Below are 14,457 nucleotides of genomic sequence, written 5' to 3'. Positions count from 1 at the left end.
GATTCCGATTGCCTGTTATCTTGAAACAAGCATTTACTCCTGGTCCAATAAACTGTGTCCAGAGGAAGGGTTCTGAGGAAGAGGCTGTATATGATAATTAGTAATAACCATATTAGTCCATTCTCACAGGCTATAAAGAACTGCCTGACACTGCGTAATTTACAAAGAAAAGAGGGTTAATTGACTCACAGTTCCACACGGCTGGGAAGGCCACAGGAAACTTACAATCACGATGGAAGGGGAAGCAGGCACGTCTTACATGGCGGCAGGTGAGAGAGAGTGTTTAGGAGGAACTGTCAAATAACACTCATAAAATCATCAGATCTTGTGAGAACTCACTGTCACAAGAACAGCACGGGGGAAACCACCACCCCCGTGATGATCCAGTCACCTCCCACCAGGTCCCGCCCTCAACATGTGGGGATTATGGGGATTATAATTTGAGATGAGATTTGGGTGGGGTCCCAGAGCCAAACCATATCAATAACTAAATATATATATACATATATTCTTGATTATAATTCAGACATTTTAAACATTTGCAACATTAGGTATTAAAAATGATCTTAGTCAAATGGTGATGCAAATGATTTAGACCAGTCAACCACAAAGATTATGGATTTGATTGGTCTTATTTGACCGTTTTTGAAAACTTCACTGAACATATAGACATTGGTGTCTCAATCTTCTTCAAACTGACTTTGTTTTCCACTGGTCCCCTCATTAAGGTGTTAAATGAAACTTAACATAGTTTCATTGGTAGAATTATATTTTTAACATTTTGAAATTTCTATTTGTAACATTGCTTATGTGGTAATCTTCTACCTTCTGTAAAATTCATGCTTTAACATCTGCCCTCTAAGAATATGCTGGGCACTCCTGGTTGTGGACAGGACATCTAAGGTGCTTAGGTCACCTCGCCTTGTCTTGCCTCCCTCATTTCCTAACCCTCACCACCACTCCCCACCACTTAGGAGCACTTTTCAAATACAAACCAACCAATCCAGAGTCCATACCTACAACTACCTTCCTTATCAGGCTGTCACACCCTAGACATCAGTATCCACCTGCCCAATCACCCCAAAGCCAGGTACCAGACAACTAGAGGCAGCCCCTATGCTTAGAGCCCACTGAAACTATTCAAGCGAGTCAATACTAAGAGTCACTTGTTCCTGTCCATGGAAACCACAATAAGGTGTCTTCCCTGCATATTCCTCTCTCTGTGTCTCCTGAGCAACCCTGGTGCATCCCGTGGGGTGAGACGTGTCCCCTCCTCTTGGGAACTGTGAGTGACAGCTATCATTTGAATGGCAGTCATCTCAGATCTGTTGGTCTAGCCATAACCAAAATTTCCAATTAATACTGTATACTTGAGAACAGACAGCACCAAGATCATCTCTTCCTCTCCTGCTGCAAGGTCGCTGGGCCCAACACCTCTCCCAGCTGTGTCCTCTACTCTCAGATCACTGTGTTTAGTTGATCTCAGGGAGGGCAACAGAGGGGATGTGGCACACACCCTGCCCCTCCTGCATCCCACTCCTGGCTCCCATCCTTGCCCCTATCCCAGCCTGGGCCACCTTCTTATAGACCTGGATGACCTGATTCATCTATTTTCTTTCCAATCTGGTAATTAAAGCACAGACATTAAGCCTGAGTCCTTCAGGATTTTGAGTCCAATATCCATCTAGACCTTGCATTTTGAACACTAAAATCATTCTCTCTCAAAACAACCCTGCTTTGCAATTCAATAGCTTTGTTTCTCAAGACTATTGTTTCCTCTCTCATAATATTCAAAAGCCTCCTCAGACACTCAGAGCCAAGAATTTGACTCTCGATGACCTGAATTTGGTTGTGTCGATGGCCACTTCCACCCCCAAATGCAGTAAGCTCAGAATGGTCTAATTTTCATAGTGAATTATACGTGCATGTATGTGCGTATGTGTGCAAAACAAAATACTTACCAGTTAATATCTGAGTTTATTATTCTGCCACTAAAAACCAGAACAAATGTTTACATACAGGCAGTATCACAGCTTATGAGGTTTATCCAAAGAATAGTTATTTCTAAACTACTAAAGACATTCTAAAACCAATCAAGTCTCATTGTGTTTAGAACCCAATAATCAAAATTCCCTCTCCGTGCCTCTTAGCAACAAATAACAATCCTTATGTCAGAGGCGTTTGAACCAGCGCAACTCCATCTTGAACAGGGGCTGGGTAAAATGAGGCTGAGACGTGCTGGGCTGCATTCCCAGGAGACTAAGGCATTCTAAGTCATAGGATGAGATAGGAGGTCAGCACAAGATACAGATAATAATGACCTTGCTGATAAAACAGATTGCATAAAGAAGTCAGCCAAATCCCACCAAAACCAAGGTGGTGACGAGAGTGACCTCTGGTCGTCCTCACACGGCTCATTATACGCTAACTCTAATGCATTAGAAGGCTAAAAGACCCTCCCACCAGTGCCAGGACAGTTTACAAATGTCATGGCAATATCAGGTAACTTCCTGACATCACCCTATATGGTCTGAAAGGGGGAGGATCCCTTAGTTCTAGGAATTGCCCCCGCTTTCCTAGAAAACTCATGAATAGTCCACCCCTTATTTAGCATATAATCAAGAAATAACCATAAAATAGCCAACGAGTAACCCATGGTGCTGCCCTGCCTATGGAGTAGCCATTCTTTATTCCTTTACTTTTTTTTTTTTTTTTTTTGAGACGGAGTCTTGCTCTGTCGCCAGGCTGGAGTGCAGTGGTACGATCTCGGCTCACTGCCACCTCCACCTCCCAGGTTCAAGTGATTCTCCTGCCTCAGCCTCCCCAGTAGCTGGGACTACAGGCACACACCACCACTCCTGGCTAATTTTTTGTATTTTAGTAGAGACAGGGTTTCACCATGTTGGCCAGGATGGTCTCAATCTCCTGACCTCGTGATCCACCCACCTCGGCCTCCCAAAGTGCTGGGATTACGGGCATAATCCATGAGCCACCCGGCCCGGCCTATTCCTTTACTTTCTTAATAAACTTGCTGTTGTTGCAGGACTTTTCCTTAGTTCAGCTAAAGACAGGGTCCTTGTCACACGGCCATGAAAATTTAGGCTCGCAGACTATTTGAAGGGTGAGAAGGGCAGGGTTTTATTGGGTGAAAAGGAAGAAAAGAGGAAACAGGGACCCTCCACAAAGCCAGAGTCCCTGCTGGGGCTCATTATAGAAGAGGAGCCAAGCTCTTCCCTGCTGCAAACAGCGCAGACTTCAATGGCTCCACCCCAGTGTGCACTCCTCCCAGTATGCAGGCCGGCTGGAATTTGCCAGGGAGGCCTTCCCACCTGTCTGTCTCACTGTATGGACTTGCTCCAAATTATTTATTGGGCAAGATCCAAGAACCCTCTCTTGGGGTCTGGATCAGGACCCCTTTCTGGTAACACTTATACTATGCACCTCATTCAAAGTAAATGTGAGAATATTAAAATGGATGGTTTCCTTTGGCCTGACTTGGACATTCGTCTAGCCCATGTGCAAACTGGATATCATAGGGTACAGCTGGAAACTGTATGAGGGAGGAGAGTTGGGGGAGAGAGAGACAGAGACAGAGAGAACCTGAGAGAGAATGAGAGAGCACAGTAGGCTGGGGGCCATGGCTCACGCCTGTAATTTCAACACTTTGGGAGGCCGATGTGGGTGGGTCGCTTGAGGTCAGGAGATCAGCCTGGCCAACATGGTGAAACCCCATCTCTACTAAAAATACAAAAATTAGCCAGGCATGGTGGCCCACACCTGTAATTCCATCTACTTGGGAGGCTGAGGCAGGAGAACCACTTGAACCCAGGAGGCGGAGGTTCCAGTGAGCAGAGATTGTGCCATTGCTCTCTAGCCTGGGCAGTAGAGTGAGACTCCATCTCAAAAAAAAAAAAAAAAAAAAGAGAGAGAGAGAGAGAGAGACAGTGGACACGGGCCAGCTGGCCATGCTTCCCAGCTCCCGCCCTTCCTCCCCCAGTCTCAGGTGCTTCCCAGCTCCCGCCCTTCCTCCCCACGTCTCAGGACCAGGTTCAGGGCCTTGGCTTTCTCCCTTGTAAATGTATGGGGTGGTTTGAGGATTAACTGAACTATTGTGGATAAGACACTGTCCAATAAGAAGCAAACCTGGACTCTGGAAGGGACTTTATTCTAACGGATCCCTAAGGCGGCAGGAAGGGAAGATGGCAATGTGGAGAGGGCTCTAACTGTGAGCTCTGCCAGTATCCAGGGTCAGGCAACCTGGACTTTCCTTTTTTGGGGGAGGCGCAAACAAGCCAGGAAGAGCCGGTGCGGTGTGAGGAGCTGGGGCGAGGGTGGCAAAAACCAGACAACAGATCCAGAGTTTTGCCTTGGAGCCATCTGCTCCCAGGAGGGTCTGCTGGGGGCCATCTGCAGCTCAGGCTGGGGAGCGGCGCAGATCTGGGAGATAGAGAGGGGCTTTAATAAAGTTTGGTTCACATGCCTTTTTTTTTTTTTTTGAGACAGAGTCTTCACTCTGTCGCCCAGGCTGGAGTGCAGTGGCACGATCTCGGCTCACTGCAAGCTCTGCCTCCCGGGTTCACGCCATTCTCCTGCCTCAGCCTCCCGAGTAGCTGGGACTACAGGCGCCCGCCACCACGCCCGGCTAATTTTTTGTATTTTTTAGTAGAGATGGGGTTTCACTGCATTAGCCGGGATGGTCTCAATCTCCTGACCTCGTGATCCGCCCGCCTCGGCCTCCCAAAGTGCTGGGATTACAGGCATGAGCCACTGTGCCTGACGTTCACGTGCATTTTATTCTGGTCCACCATGGGGTACAGTTCAGCTCAGTCACTGATGAGGCAAAGATTGAGATTCTGGAGGGGCTGTATCTGGCCTTGTCACAGGTAAACATACGGGTGTCTGTGAGTCTCATCCCATTCTGGGAAGGGACTCTTTGCAGTGAGGGGTGTCCTGACCTTTGCTGTCTTCCAGGTATCAGCAGACAGGGAACATCTCCAGGGACTGTGGGAAGTTAATCCACTTGAGCATCAGCTGGTTTTACAGTCTCCTGCCCCACACCCAAAACCGGGGTGGAATGCAGACACCTTGTTGGTTGGAACCCTCTCCTGACAGCCCCAGCAACTTATAGATGAGCCTGACTGAGCCTTCCTCAGTGCCAGGCTACAGCCTCCATCCCGGGAGTGGCCACAGCTTCATTACCATCACATGTGACCTGTGCTGACATGAGACTCACTGTGTCTTTGCAGCTGGGGCCCAAGCTCTACATGCAATGACACACCATCTCCCCTCTCCCCGACCCCATAAGCCCTCCTGTCACTTCCCCCCAAGGAGACGCTGCTTTGAGGAACCCTCCCAGTGTTCTCCTTACTTCAGTCAAGTAGTAAAACTCCTATTGATCAAAACCCACATTGTGATGGAGTCATTTGTAACTCGCCAGGTGAATGAACCTGGGTATTTTTCAGGCAACACAGAGCTCGGGAAGTTCAATGTTGTCAGCACTGAGCACTGCCTGGCACACAGTAGCTGTTCAGTTAATGTTTGCTGCGGTGGACAGAAGTGGAGCACTGTCCCCATCTGAAGGTGTCTAAGTCATAAACGCGGCTTTGTTCCAAATCCTCTTGTGACTGGCAGTTGTTTACAGAATGGCTGAGCCCTTGAGTGCATTTAGACATCGGGAGAGACAGGACAGAGAAACACAGAGAGGGACACTTTCTTCACAAAATCCAAATCCAGCAGGTCATTAGACTCTGTAAGCTGTTTTTCCATATATTTTTAAAATCAAGGAATTTGCACCAAATACTGAGTCAGAAACCTATTATAGTTGACTGTACTATCAATGACCGGCCTGTGGCCTGTTAGGAATGGGGCTGCACAGCAGCAGGCAAGTGAGCAAAGCTCCATCTGTATTTATAGCCACTCCCCATTGTTCACATTATCACCATCCACCTCCAGCCAGATCAGCAGCAGTATTAGATTCTCATAGAAACATGGACCTCATTGTGAACTACACACGCGAGGTATCTAGGTTGTGTGTTCCTTATGAGAATCTAATGCCTGATCATCTGTCACTGTCGCCCATCACACCCAGATAAGACCATCTGGTTGCAGGAAAACAAGCTCAGCACTCCCAATAATTCCACATTATGGTGAGTTGTAGAATTATTTCATCATATGTTATAATGTAATAATAATAAAGTGGACAATAAATGCAATGCACTTGAATCATCCCCAAACCACATCCACCCCCCACCCCAGTCCATGGAAAAGTTATCTTCCACGAAACCGGTCCCTGCTGCCAAAAAGTTTGGGGACCACTGAATTGTACTGCTTGGCACCCCAATCTCTGGATTCTTGTAAACATCTGGCTATTAACCTTTCTACCATATTTTTATATTAGATGGTAAAATGAAAATACAGATGCTAAAGACAACAATCTGTTTTCAATGAAGCATGACTGTTCTACTAGTTGAAGCTTTCCAAAGTGCTTAGGGTGATTTCAAAGGCCTCTAATGAAAAAGGCATGACTATGGTTGTTTTTTTTTCTTCTTCTTTTCTAAGGAGAAAGCTTTTGAAGCTTTTGTAATTTAGCAGAATAATGTTATATTTTAGGAGGACAATTCTCTCAGCCTAAATTTTTAAGGACTATTTATGAGTCTGAACGAAGAAGTAAATTATAAAATAATCTCTTTAAAATAGATTGTGGCCACAGAGGCAGATGAAGTCGTTCCTTTTAATAAACCCCTCCCCCTTTTTTGTATTCATTTTTCCCAGAAATTCCTTTACTCTACAAAGATTCTCTTAGAAATTACTTGCAGCCTCTTGGATGTGGTTTTTATCCTAAAACATCGTTGAGGCTGAATAGCCCTTAGGTCACATTCTCAATGACTTTTGATCCTACCTTCTTCATTAGAGATGACTCTGTAACATTATGGAACACTTTCCATGAGAATGCATTAATGCTCACACCTGTAATCTCAGCACCTGGGGAGGCCAAGGCAGGTGGATCACAAGGTCAGGAGTTTGAGACCAGCCCGGCCAAGATGGTAAAACCCCATCTCTACTAAAAATACATGTGGTGGCAGGCACTTGTAATCCCAGCTACTCAGGAGGCTGAGGCAGGAGAATCACTTGAATCTGGGAGGTGGAGGTTGCAGTAAACCAAGATCATGCCACTGCACTCTAGCCTGGACGACAGAGCAAGACTCTGTCTCAAAAAAAAAAAAAAAAAAAAAAGGAGAATGCATTCTGACATGATTTAATTAATAGTAATTGTGAAGCACCCCTGGAAGGTAACCCCAGCCCCCAAAACACAGCCTGAGCCAATTATTCTAATAAAAATTTGTAGAATTAATGAATGGTCATATAGACACTGTCAAACAAGATAAAATAAACCCCACAGGAAAATGGGAATATTTCCACATTTCCTGCTGGAGATTCAGTTCTGTACCTCAAAACAGAATGGCTTGGAGAGTCAGACAGTCAGAGGTTGACTTTCTTTCATTGAGCTTAGGGGCTGAAAATCTTGACTGTGCATAGGATATGATGTGCAGGGCTGTACATACGCAATCAGACATGCCGTGCGTGTGGGGAGTTTTCAAGGAGAATGTTGACTATACAAGATTTCGGTTTTAAATGCTACCTCTAGAACCTACACTCTGCACAAGATGGACTTCCATTGTATCTGATTTTTAAAGTAAATTCTTGATTTGTTTTAGTCAAGCTCTGACTCATGGATCCCTTCAGAAGAGATTTCTATTTCCCAAGACCCTCCAACAGGAACAACAATACACTTAGTCATTCAGGGTAGTCATAACAACATTCACAAGGGCCAAAATTAGGCCGGGTTCAGTGGCTCACACCTGTAATCCCAGCAATTTGGAAGGCCCCAAGGCAGGAGGATCATTTGAGGTCAGGAGTTCGAGGCCAGCTTGGCCAACACAGTGAAACCCTGTCTTTACCAAAAAATACATAAAAATTAGCTGAGCATGGTGGTGCACACCTGTAGTCACAGCTACCTGAGAGGCTGAGGCAGGAGAATCACTTAAACTCAGGACGTGGAGGTTGCAGCGAGCTGAGATCATGCCATTGAACTCCAGCCTGGGTGACAGAGTGAGACTCTGTATAAAAAAAAAAAAGAAGGGTCAAAATCATATATAGTCGATACATTTAATTGTGCTGTGTTTTCCAGGATTGTATCTCACTTAACACGGAGGGACATCTTAGGAGATTCAGATGAAAACCCATGCACACTCTTTCATTCTGAGTTTTTAATTTAGGAGCTGCAGGGTTTAAAGCACTAATCAGTAGAAGCAGTTGGCTGAGGACTCATTTTACAAATGAGGACCTTGGGGAGGAAAGGTGAGCTGTGTCACAGTGGACTCAAAGGCTAAATTAAATCCTGTTGGAAAAGAGTTTTCTTGGCATTAAAAGGTATTTAGTGATTAATAAAAAGTAGGATGCCTGTAACTGCTGCTGCAGACACTAAAACCAGTTTATTTCAATAGTAGCTGCAACTTCAAGTTGCCCCTAAAATATGCATTCTCCCTTTTTTTGTCATAGATCCCAGCTTTTCAACCAGGCACATGGCTGCTCAGAATACCCTGCATTTCCAAGATTCCCTTGCAGCTAGGTGTGGCCATGGGATGTAAGTGGAGGTGGAGATTGTCCTGAAAGGAAGGAGAGAGATGTCTTCATTCCCACCTTCCATTTTCCTGCAGCCTGGAATTCAGGCATGATGCTGGAGCATGGGTAGCCACCTTGCACCATGAGGTAGAGACAGACACAAACTGAGGATGGAAGAACGGGAAGGAGCCTGGATCTTTGCCCCACACCTGCTCAGTGAATCTCTTGAAAGAGAGAAAATATGCATCCTCTTTTGCTTAAGCCACTGTTTATTATGGATCTTATGTCTGTTTTAACCAAATGTCATCCTGATACCCTCCCACTCCATAGCAGTGTCAAGTTGGTCCCTCTTGCTGACTCTTAGGTGTGTAAAATGTTTAAAATACTAACAGGATGTAAACACATTGAAAAGTAAAATTGCAAATGTTGCAAAAGATGCAGGATTTGCTGAAACTGGTGAAATGGATGTTGGAGAATTACAGATTTAACCTTATATAAGACAGAAATCATCCAAATTATTTTCATAATTTTGGGCTTCATTTTTCAGTATGAAGTCACAATCCAACATTTTCTTAGATTGTCCTTGTTTCCCATGAAAGTCTGGTCCCCATTCGAATGGATGATGTAAGTCAGCAGTTGTCAGCTTCTGCTGCACACTGGGTCACTGGGGTGTTTCGGGCCTGGGTCTCCCCTGAGATTCTGATGCCTTTGGTCAGGGACGCTGCCTGAGCATCCAGATTTCTCAAAGACAAGGCTGGGAGCCACTGTTTCAAGTGGCCCTGCCAGGTACGGCTGATCCCAGATAGGGAACTCTTCACTCACACCATTCCCACATCAGCTCCTACCACTGACCGACCCTTTAAAGTGACATTAGAATCAGAGAGGGGAAGTGAGGGTGGGGACTGGGAAGATGCAAGCAAACAAAAAAAGAAGGAGAGAGAGAGGGACGGGAGGAAGCAGAAGACAAATGTTTCTTCATCAGAAAATGGATAAGAAGAGCTAGCTCCGCCATCTCATAAGAAGCTCCAGATAAATGCTAAAGAAGGCAAGTTCAACCACCAGGGACCCTTCAAGGGAAGAGGTCCTGTAGCTCCACACAAAGTACTATTGCAGAGGCCAAAAGAGGAAGGCAATTAACACATGACACCAAGACACCTGCTGCAAGCTCAAATGTTTTCAAAATTCCATCCTTAACCGTACACAGGGAGTGCAGTCTTCACCACACTTTCCAGATCTGCGGGGCTGGCAAGGGGTCTGGCTAGGCCCACATAATCCCATTGATAAGGGGAGCCTATGCAGTCTGGTTTTTTAAACTTTAAGATGCACGATGAACTTCTGAAGGTAGAAAAGGTACTCTGTCTTACTGCTTTACTGTGAGAGTGTGGGAAGGGGCTCAAGAGTGGTATTTAAGGAGAAGCTGTAAGCCTCAACTCATCACGCGGACCTTCAGCCGAGTGTCAGCAATGCCTCTTTGCTACACGACACTAAGTTATTAGATATATATATACATATGTATATGTGTATATATCTATATATATACATACATTGTGTGTATATATACATATATGCATATCTTATATTGTGTGTATATAGTGTATATATGTATACATACAAATACACATATATGTATATATACACACACACACACACGCATATGTATATATAGTTTGTGTTTTGTTTTTGTTTTTGTTTGAGGCAGTCTTGCTCTGTCACCCAGGCTGGAGTGATGTGGCATGATCACGGCTCACTGCAATCTCCGCCTCCCAGGTTCAAGCAATTCTCCTGCCTCAGCCTCCCTAGTAGCTGGTATTACAGGCATGTGCCACCATGCCTGGCTGATTTTTGTGTTTTTAGTAGAGACAGCGTTTTGAACCATGTTGGCTAGGCTGGTCTTGAACTCCTGGCCTCAAGTGATCCGCCTGCCTCGGCCTCCCAAAGTGCTGGGATTACAAGCGTGAGCCACTGCACCTGGCTTAGTGTTATTTTTATTGACAGTATTTCCCTCAATATGTAAAGGTTATAGTATCTCAATTTTATCCTGAAATGTATTTTTGAGTCATTCAAACGTGTACATCAGCAAACTAAAAACTACACACAAAATATTTGAACATTTTACCCAAAGGAAAAGAAATCATTATATCCAAAAGACACCTGAGTTCATATGTTTATTGCAGCACTATTCACAATAGCAAAGATCCAGAATCAACCTAAGTGTCCATCAATGGAGGACTCGATAAAGAAAATGTGGGGGCCGGGCGCGGTGGCTCACTCCTGTAATCCCAGCACTTTGGGAGGTCGAGGTGGGTGGATCACCTGAGGTCGGGAGTTCGAGACCATCCTGGCCAACATGGAGAAACCCCGTCTCTACTAAAAATACAAAATTAGCCAGGCATGGTGGCGCGTGCCTGTAGTCCCAGCTACTTGGGAGGCTGAGGCAGGAGAATCGCTTGAAGCCGGGAGGCAGAGATTGAGGTGAGCCGAGATTGTGCCATTGCACTCCAGCATGGGCAACAAGAGCAAAACTCTGTCCGCCCACCCCCCCCAAAAATGTGGAATATATACACACAATGAATACTATTCAGCCATGCAAAGGAATGAAATCATGCCTTTTACAGCAACATGGATGGAAGTGGAGGTCATTATTATATTCAGTGACACAACTTAGAAAGACAAATATTGCAAATTTCGCCTTGTAAGTGGAAGCTAAATAATGTGTACACGTGGAAGCAGAGTGTGGAATGCTGGGCCTTCGAGGGCTCAGAGGGAGGAGGGGAGGATGAAGGTTGCTTGGCGGGCAAGATGTGCATTGCCCAGTGATAGATGCCCCAAAGGCCCTGACCTCACCACCATACAATATATCAACAGAGCACAACCGCATGTGTGCCCCATGAATATATACAAATAAAAATAAATACATGTTTAGGCTGGGCATGATGGCTCACACATGTAATCTCAGCACTTTGGGAGGCCAAGGCGGGCAGGCCGCTTGAGGTCAGGAGTTCAAGACAAGCCTGGCCAACATGGTGAAACCCCATCTCTACTAAAAATACAAATAAAAATACAAATACTATATACAAATAAAAATAAATAAATGTTTAGGCCATGTGTGGTGGCAGGCGCCTGTAATCCCAGCTACTCAGGAGGCTGAGGCAGGAGAATCACTTGAACCCGGGAAGCAGAGGTTGCAGTGAGCTGAGATCGCACCACTGCACTCCAGCCTGGGTGACAGAGCGAGACTCTGTCTCAAAAATAATAATAATAAAAAATAAATGTTTAAACATAAAGTGAATCAAGTATGAAACTGACACCATGTAGAACCCTCATGGAAAAGCCCTGGTTTTACATCTATACTTGGGTATTAAAATAGTGGCTGCATTTTAACCCCCTCTTAACTAGATGCTTGAGTGTCTGTACTTCCTTTGAAGACGCGGGGCCTGGCGGGTGGGGAAGGGGCCTGCTCCTTGCAGAACACTGCTTACCGTGGGAAGAAAGAGAGGCTATTTCCATACGGCTAATGGTGACACACTTTATTAATTTAAAAACACGCCCTTCCTCCATAGTGCATGAGGCAGGTGCACATTTTCCTACAAAGACATAAACAGTGAGGTGGAGGTATGGTGGAGGTCAGGCATCTACAGGGTCATTCAAGGAGGAACAGATTCAAGCTTTCGGACGATCAGTGTTTTGTAAATAGCAGCATCATCAGATCTAAGACAACACTGGACCCGGCAGGGCCTTTTCTTTGGATGGCATTAATTACTCCAGATTCAGACCAGGCCATTTCTCCGGGCCCAGGAACCGCCTCTCCCTCCTCTGTCCCCACACCTAGACATGAAAGCCATAACCCTTAGGCCCCTCAGAGGGAAAAAACAAGGGTGCAGGGTGGGGGGGCGATGGGAGGCATTGTTGAGCAGTCCTCTCACGGCTAGGAGCCTCTGCTGTTTCCAGTTAACTGCCTTTCTGGAAAGCGATTCTATTACATGATGGAGGCAGCAGAATGAAACATCGAATTACACGGCACGAGATCCAAGCTAGTTGTTCTCATCCCCAGGGCATCAGAGTTTAAGAAGTTTAATTTGAGGCTACTTCTTTTAAAAACAAGATGTAGGCTGTGCCATTAAAAAAATGATGGTTGAAAACATGAAAGCAGAAAGTTCAGACATCGTAAAACTTGAAGCAAGGACAGTGCTGGTGGCATCTTCTCTCTCGGCCCTCCTAAGCGTCGAAACCCGCTTTCACCGAACGCTTCCCACAGCAACGCCCTGCCCTGGCTTTGCCTTCTCGCCTCCTCAAAGCAGACTGCTTTCTACCCACAAGAGGTGGGAAACACCCCATTCCCCATTGTTGTAAGGAATCCACAGGCATGCAACAATTTCAGTATTCAGTGGAGGTTCTCCCAGGCAAATTCCACTAGCAGAGGACAAGGAAGACTGCACGTCCTCATGTGACATGGATGACATGGGTGGGGCGAGGCCACCATTACCATGATGGCGGGGCTGGCCCCGGACTGACCTCGCTGTGTGGCTGCAAAGCCCTGCAGACCCGAACTCCATCCTGCCAAGGGCTGGAGGCTGGTGACCCTTCCGACACCCATCTCCGGGTCCCTGATGTGGGAAGGGGAAGGGCCCACCCTGGACCCAAAGCCCCAGGCCTCCATCTCAGGGTCACGCGAGCGTTTTGCAGGCTACGCGTGACGTGGCACTTTTTCCTTCCTGGTTTTCCACTCAAATTCAGCCAAGAGGTGGGCGGGGCCTACGAGCAGCCTGGCCGCTTTTCTAAAAAGCACAGCTTTCAATTCCACCATTGAAAAGTGAGATGTGCCGGGCGTGAGGTCACTCACAGCACTTTCTAGTGTTCAGAGAAGCCTGGGGCCACCCACGTGCCCGTCAGAGTCCTGAGATCACAACAAAAATCCTGCTAGGACTCAGCTCAGCTGACACGTCTGTGTTTTGCTTTTGCCTTTCAAACTGGCAATGATGGGGAGAGGTTGGTCAGAAGGCAGGCGGGGGGAGTCTGAACCATGACTGCTTGAAAATAAGCCTCTATTGTCCACACCAAAGCCCTAAAGCAGGTAATCAAATTCTCTCCCAAATTCCCTCAAAACCAGTTCCCCTTTCCCTGTCCCAGTCAACCCAGTCACTCATGCACCTCCATCAGGACTGGCTGGTGAACACGCCTGGGACAGCATCTGAACGCACAGAAGGATATGGGATGAACGCAGGGGCTCTGGGGACTCGCGACTAACATTTTCTGGGATTCCGCTGAGGCTGGTTTTATTTGAACTGCACTGGACCCACGTGACCCAGAACTCTGTCTCTGAGTGTCCACCCAGAGCCGTGTGTCAGAGAGCAGGTGTCTGATGAGGCGGGGCCCTCAATCTTCAGTGCTTCCTTCCAGCTTCCTGATGAGCTGTTGGTAGGTGTCTCTTTCCACCTGCCATGAATGATACATTCTCACGTATTCCTTTCCGTTCACTACAATTTCCTTTTCTAATGCAGGATCACTAACCAGTCTCTTTGCCAGATGAACAAACTCCTGCAAAAAAAGGAAGGAGAAGTAGACATAAATGACTGATGAAGGGAGATTTTGCAAATGCACCCAAGGCCCTGTGTCTGCACTAGCTGCTGGCCTTGCCCTTGTCTGCCTCCTGGGCCTGGAGAGAGTGACTTTTAGGAGGGATGGGAGTTAATGCAAACACTGAGACTGAGTAGGAAATAATATATGTGCACACACACACACACACACATGCACATACACGCACACACATATGCACACACGCACACACACATGCACACACACACGCACACATATGCTGGGATGAACATCACGAAAAAT

The 14,457-nt window shown here is 46.2% G+C and overlaps 1 protein-coding gene across 8 annotated transcripts in view; it reads right to left on the bottom strand.

The window, feature by feature from the left end:
* Positions 1-12,122: 12,122 nt before the first annotated feature.
* Positions 12,123-14,457, bottom strand: part of GLT1D1 (glycosyltransferase 1 domain containing 1) — a 140,231-nt gene continuing 137,896 nt past the window's right edge. For 7 of the 8 annotated variants that reach the window (XM_054444237.1, XM_054444232.1, XM_054444234.1 and 4 more), the window contains one exon: positions 12,123-14,157. In XM_054444237.1, the coding sequence (XP_054300212.1) occupies positions 13,996-14,157 (162 nt within the window). In that variant the 3' untranslated portion in view covers positions 12,123-13,995. The remainder of the gene's footprint in view (positions 14,158-14,457) is intronic. The other variant, XR_008492957.2, reaches the window with a different exon arrangement.

Source organism: Pongo pygmaeus, chromosome 10, assembly GCF_028885625.2.
Source record: "Pongo pygmaeus isolate AG05252 chromosome 10, NHGRI_mPonPyg2-v2.0_pri, whole genome shotgun sequence".
Taxonomy (NCBI): Eukaryota; Metazoa; Chordata; class Mammalia; order Primates; family Hominidae; genus Pongo; species Pongo pygmaeus.
This window is presented reverse-complemented; position numbering and strand designations above follow the sequence as displayed.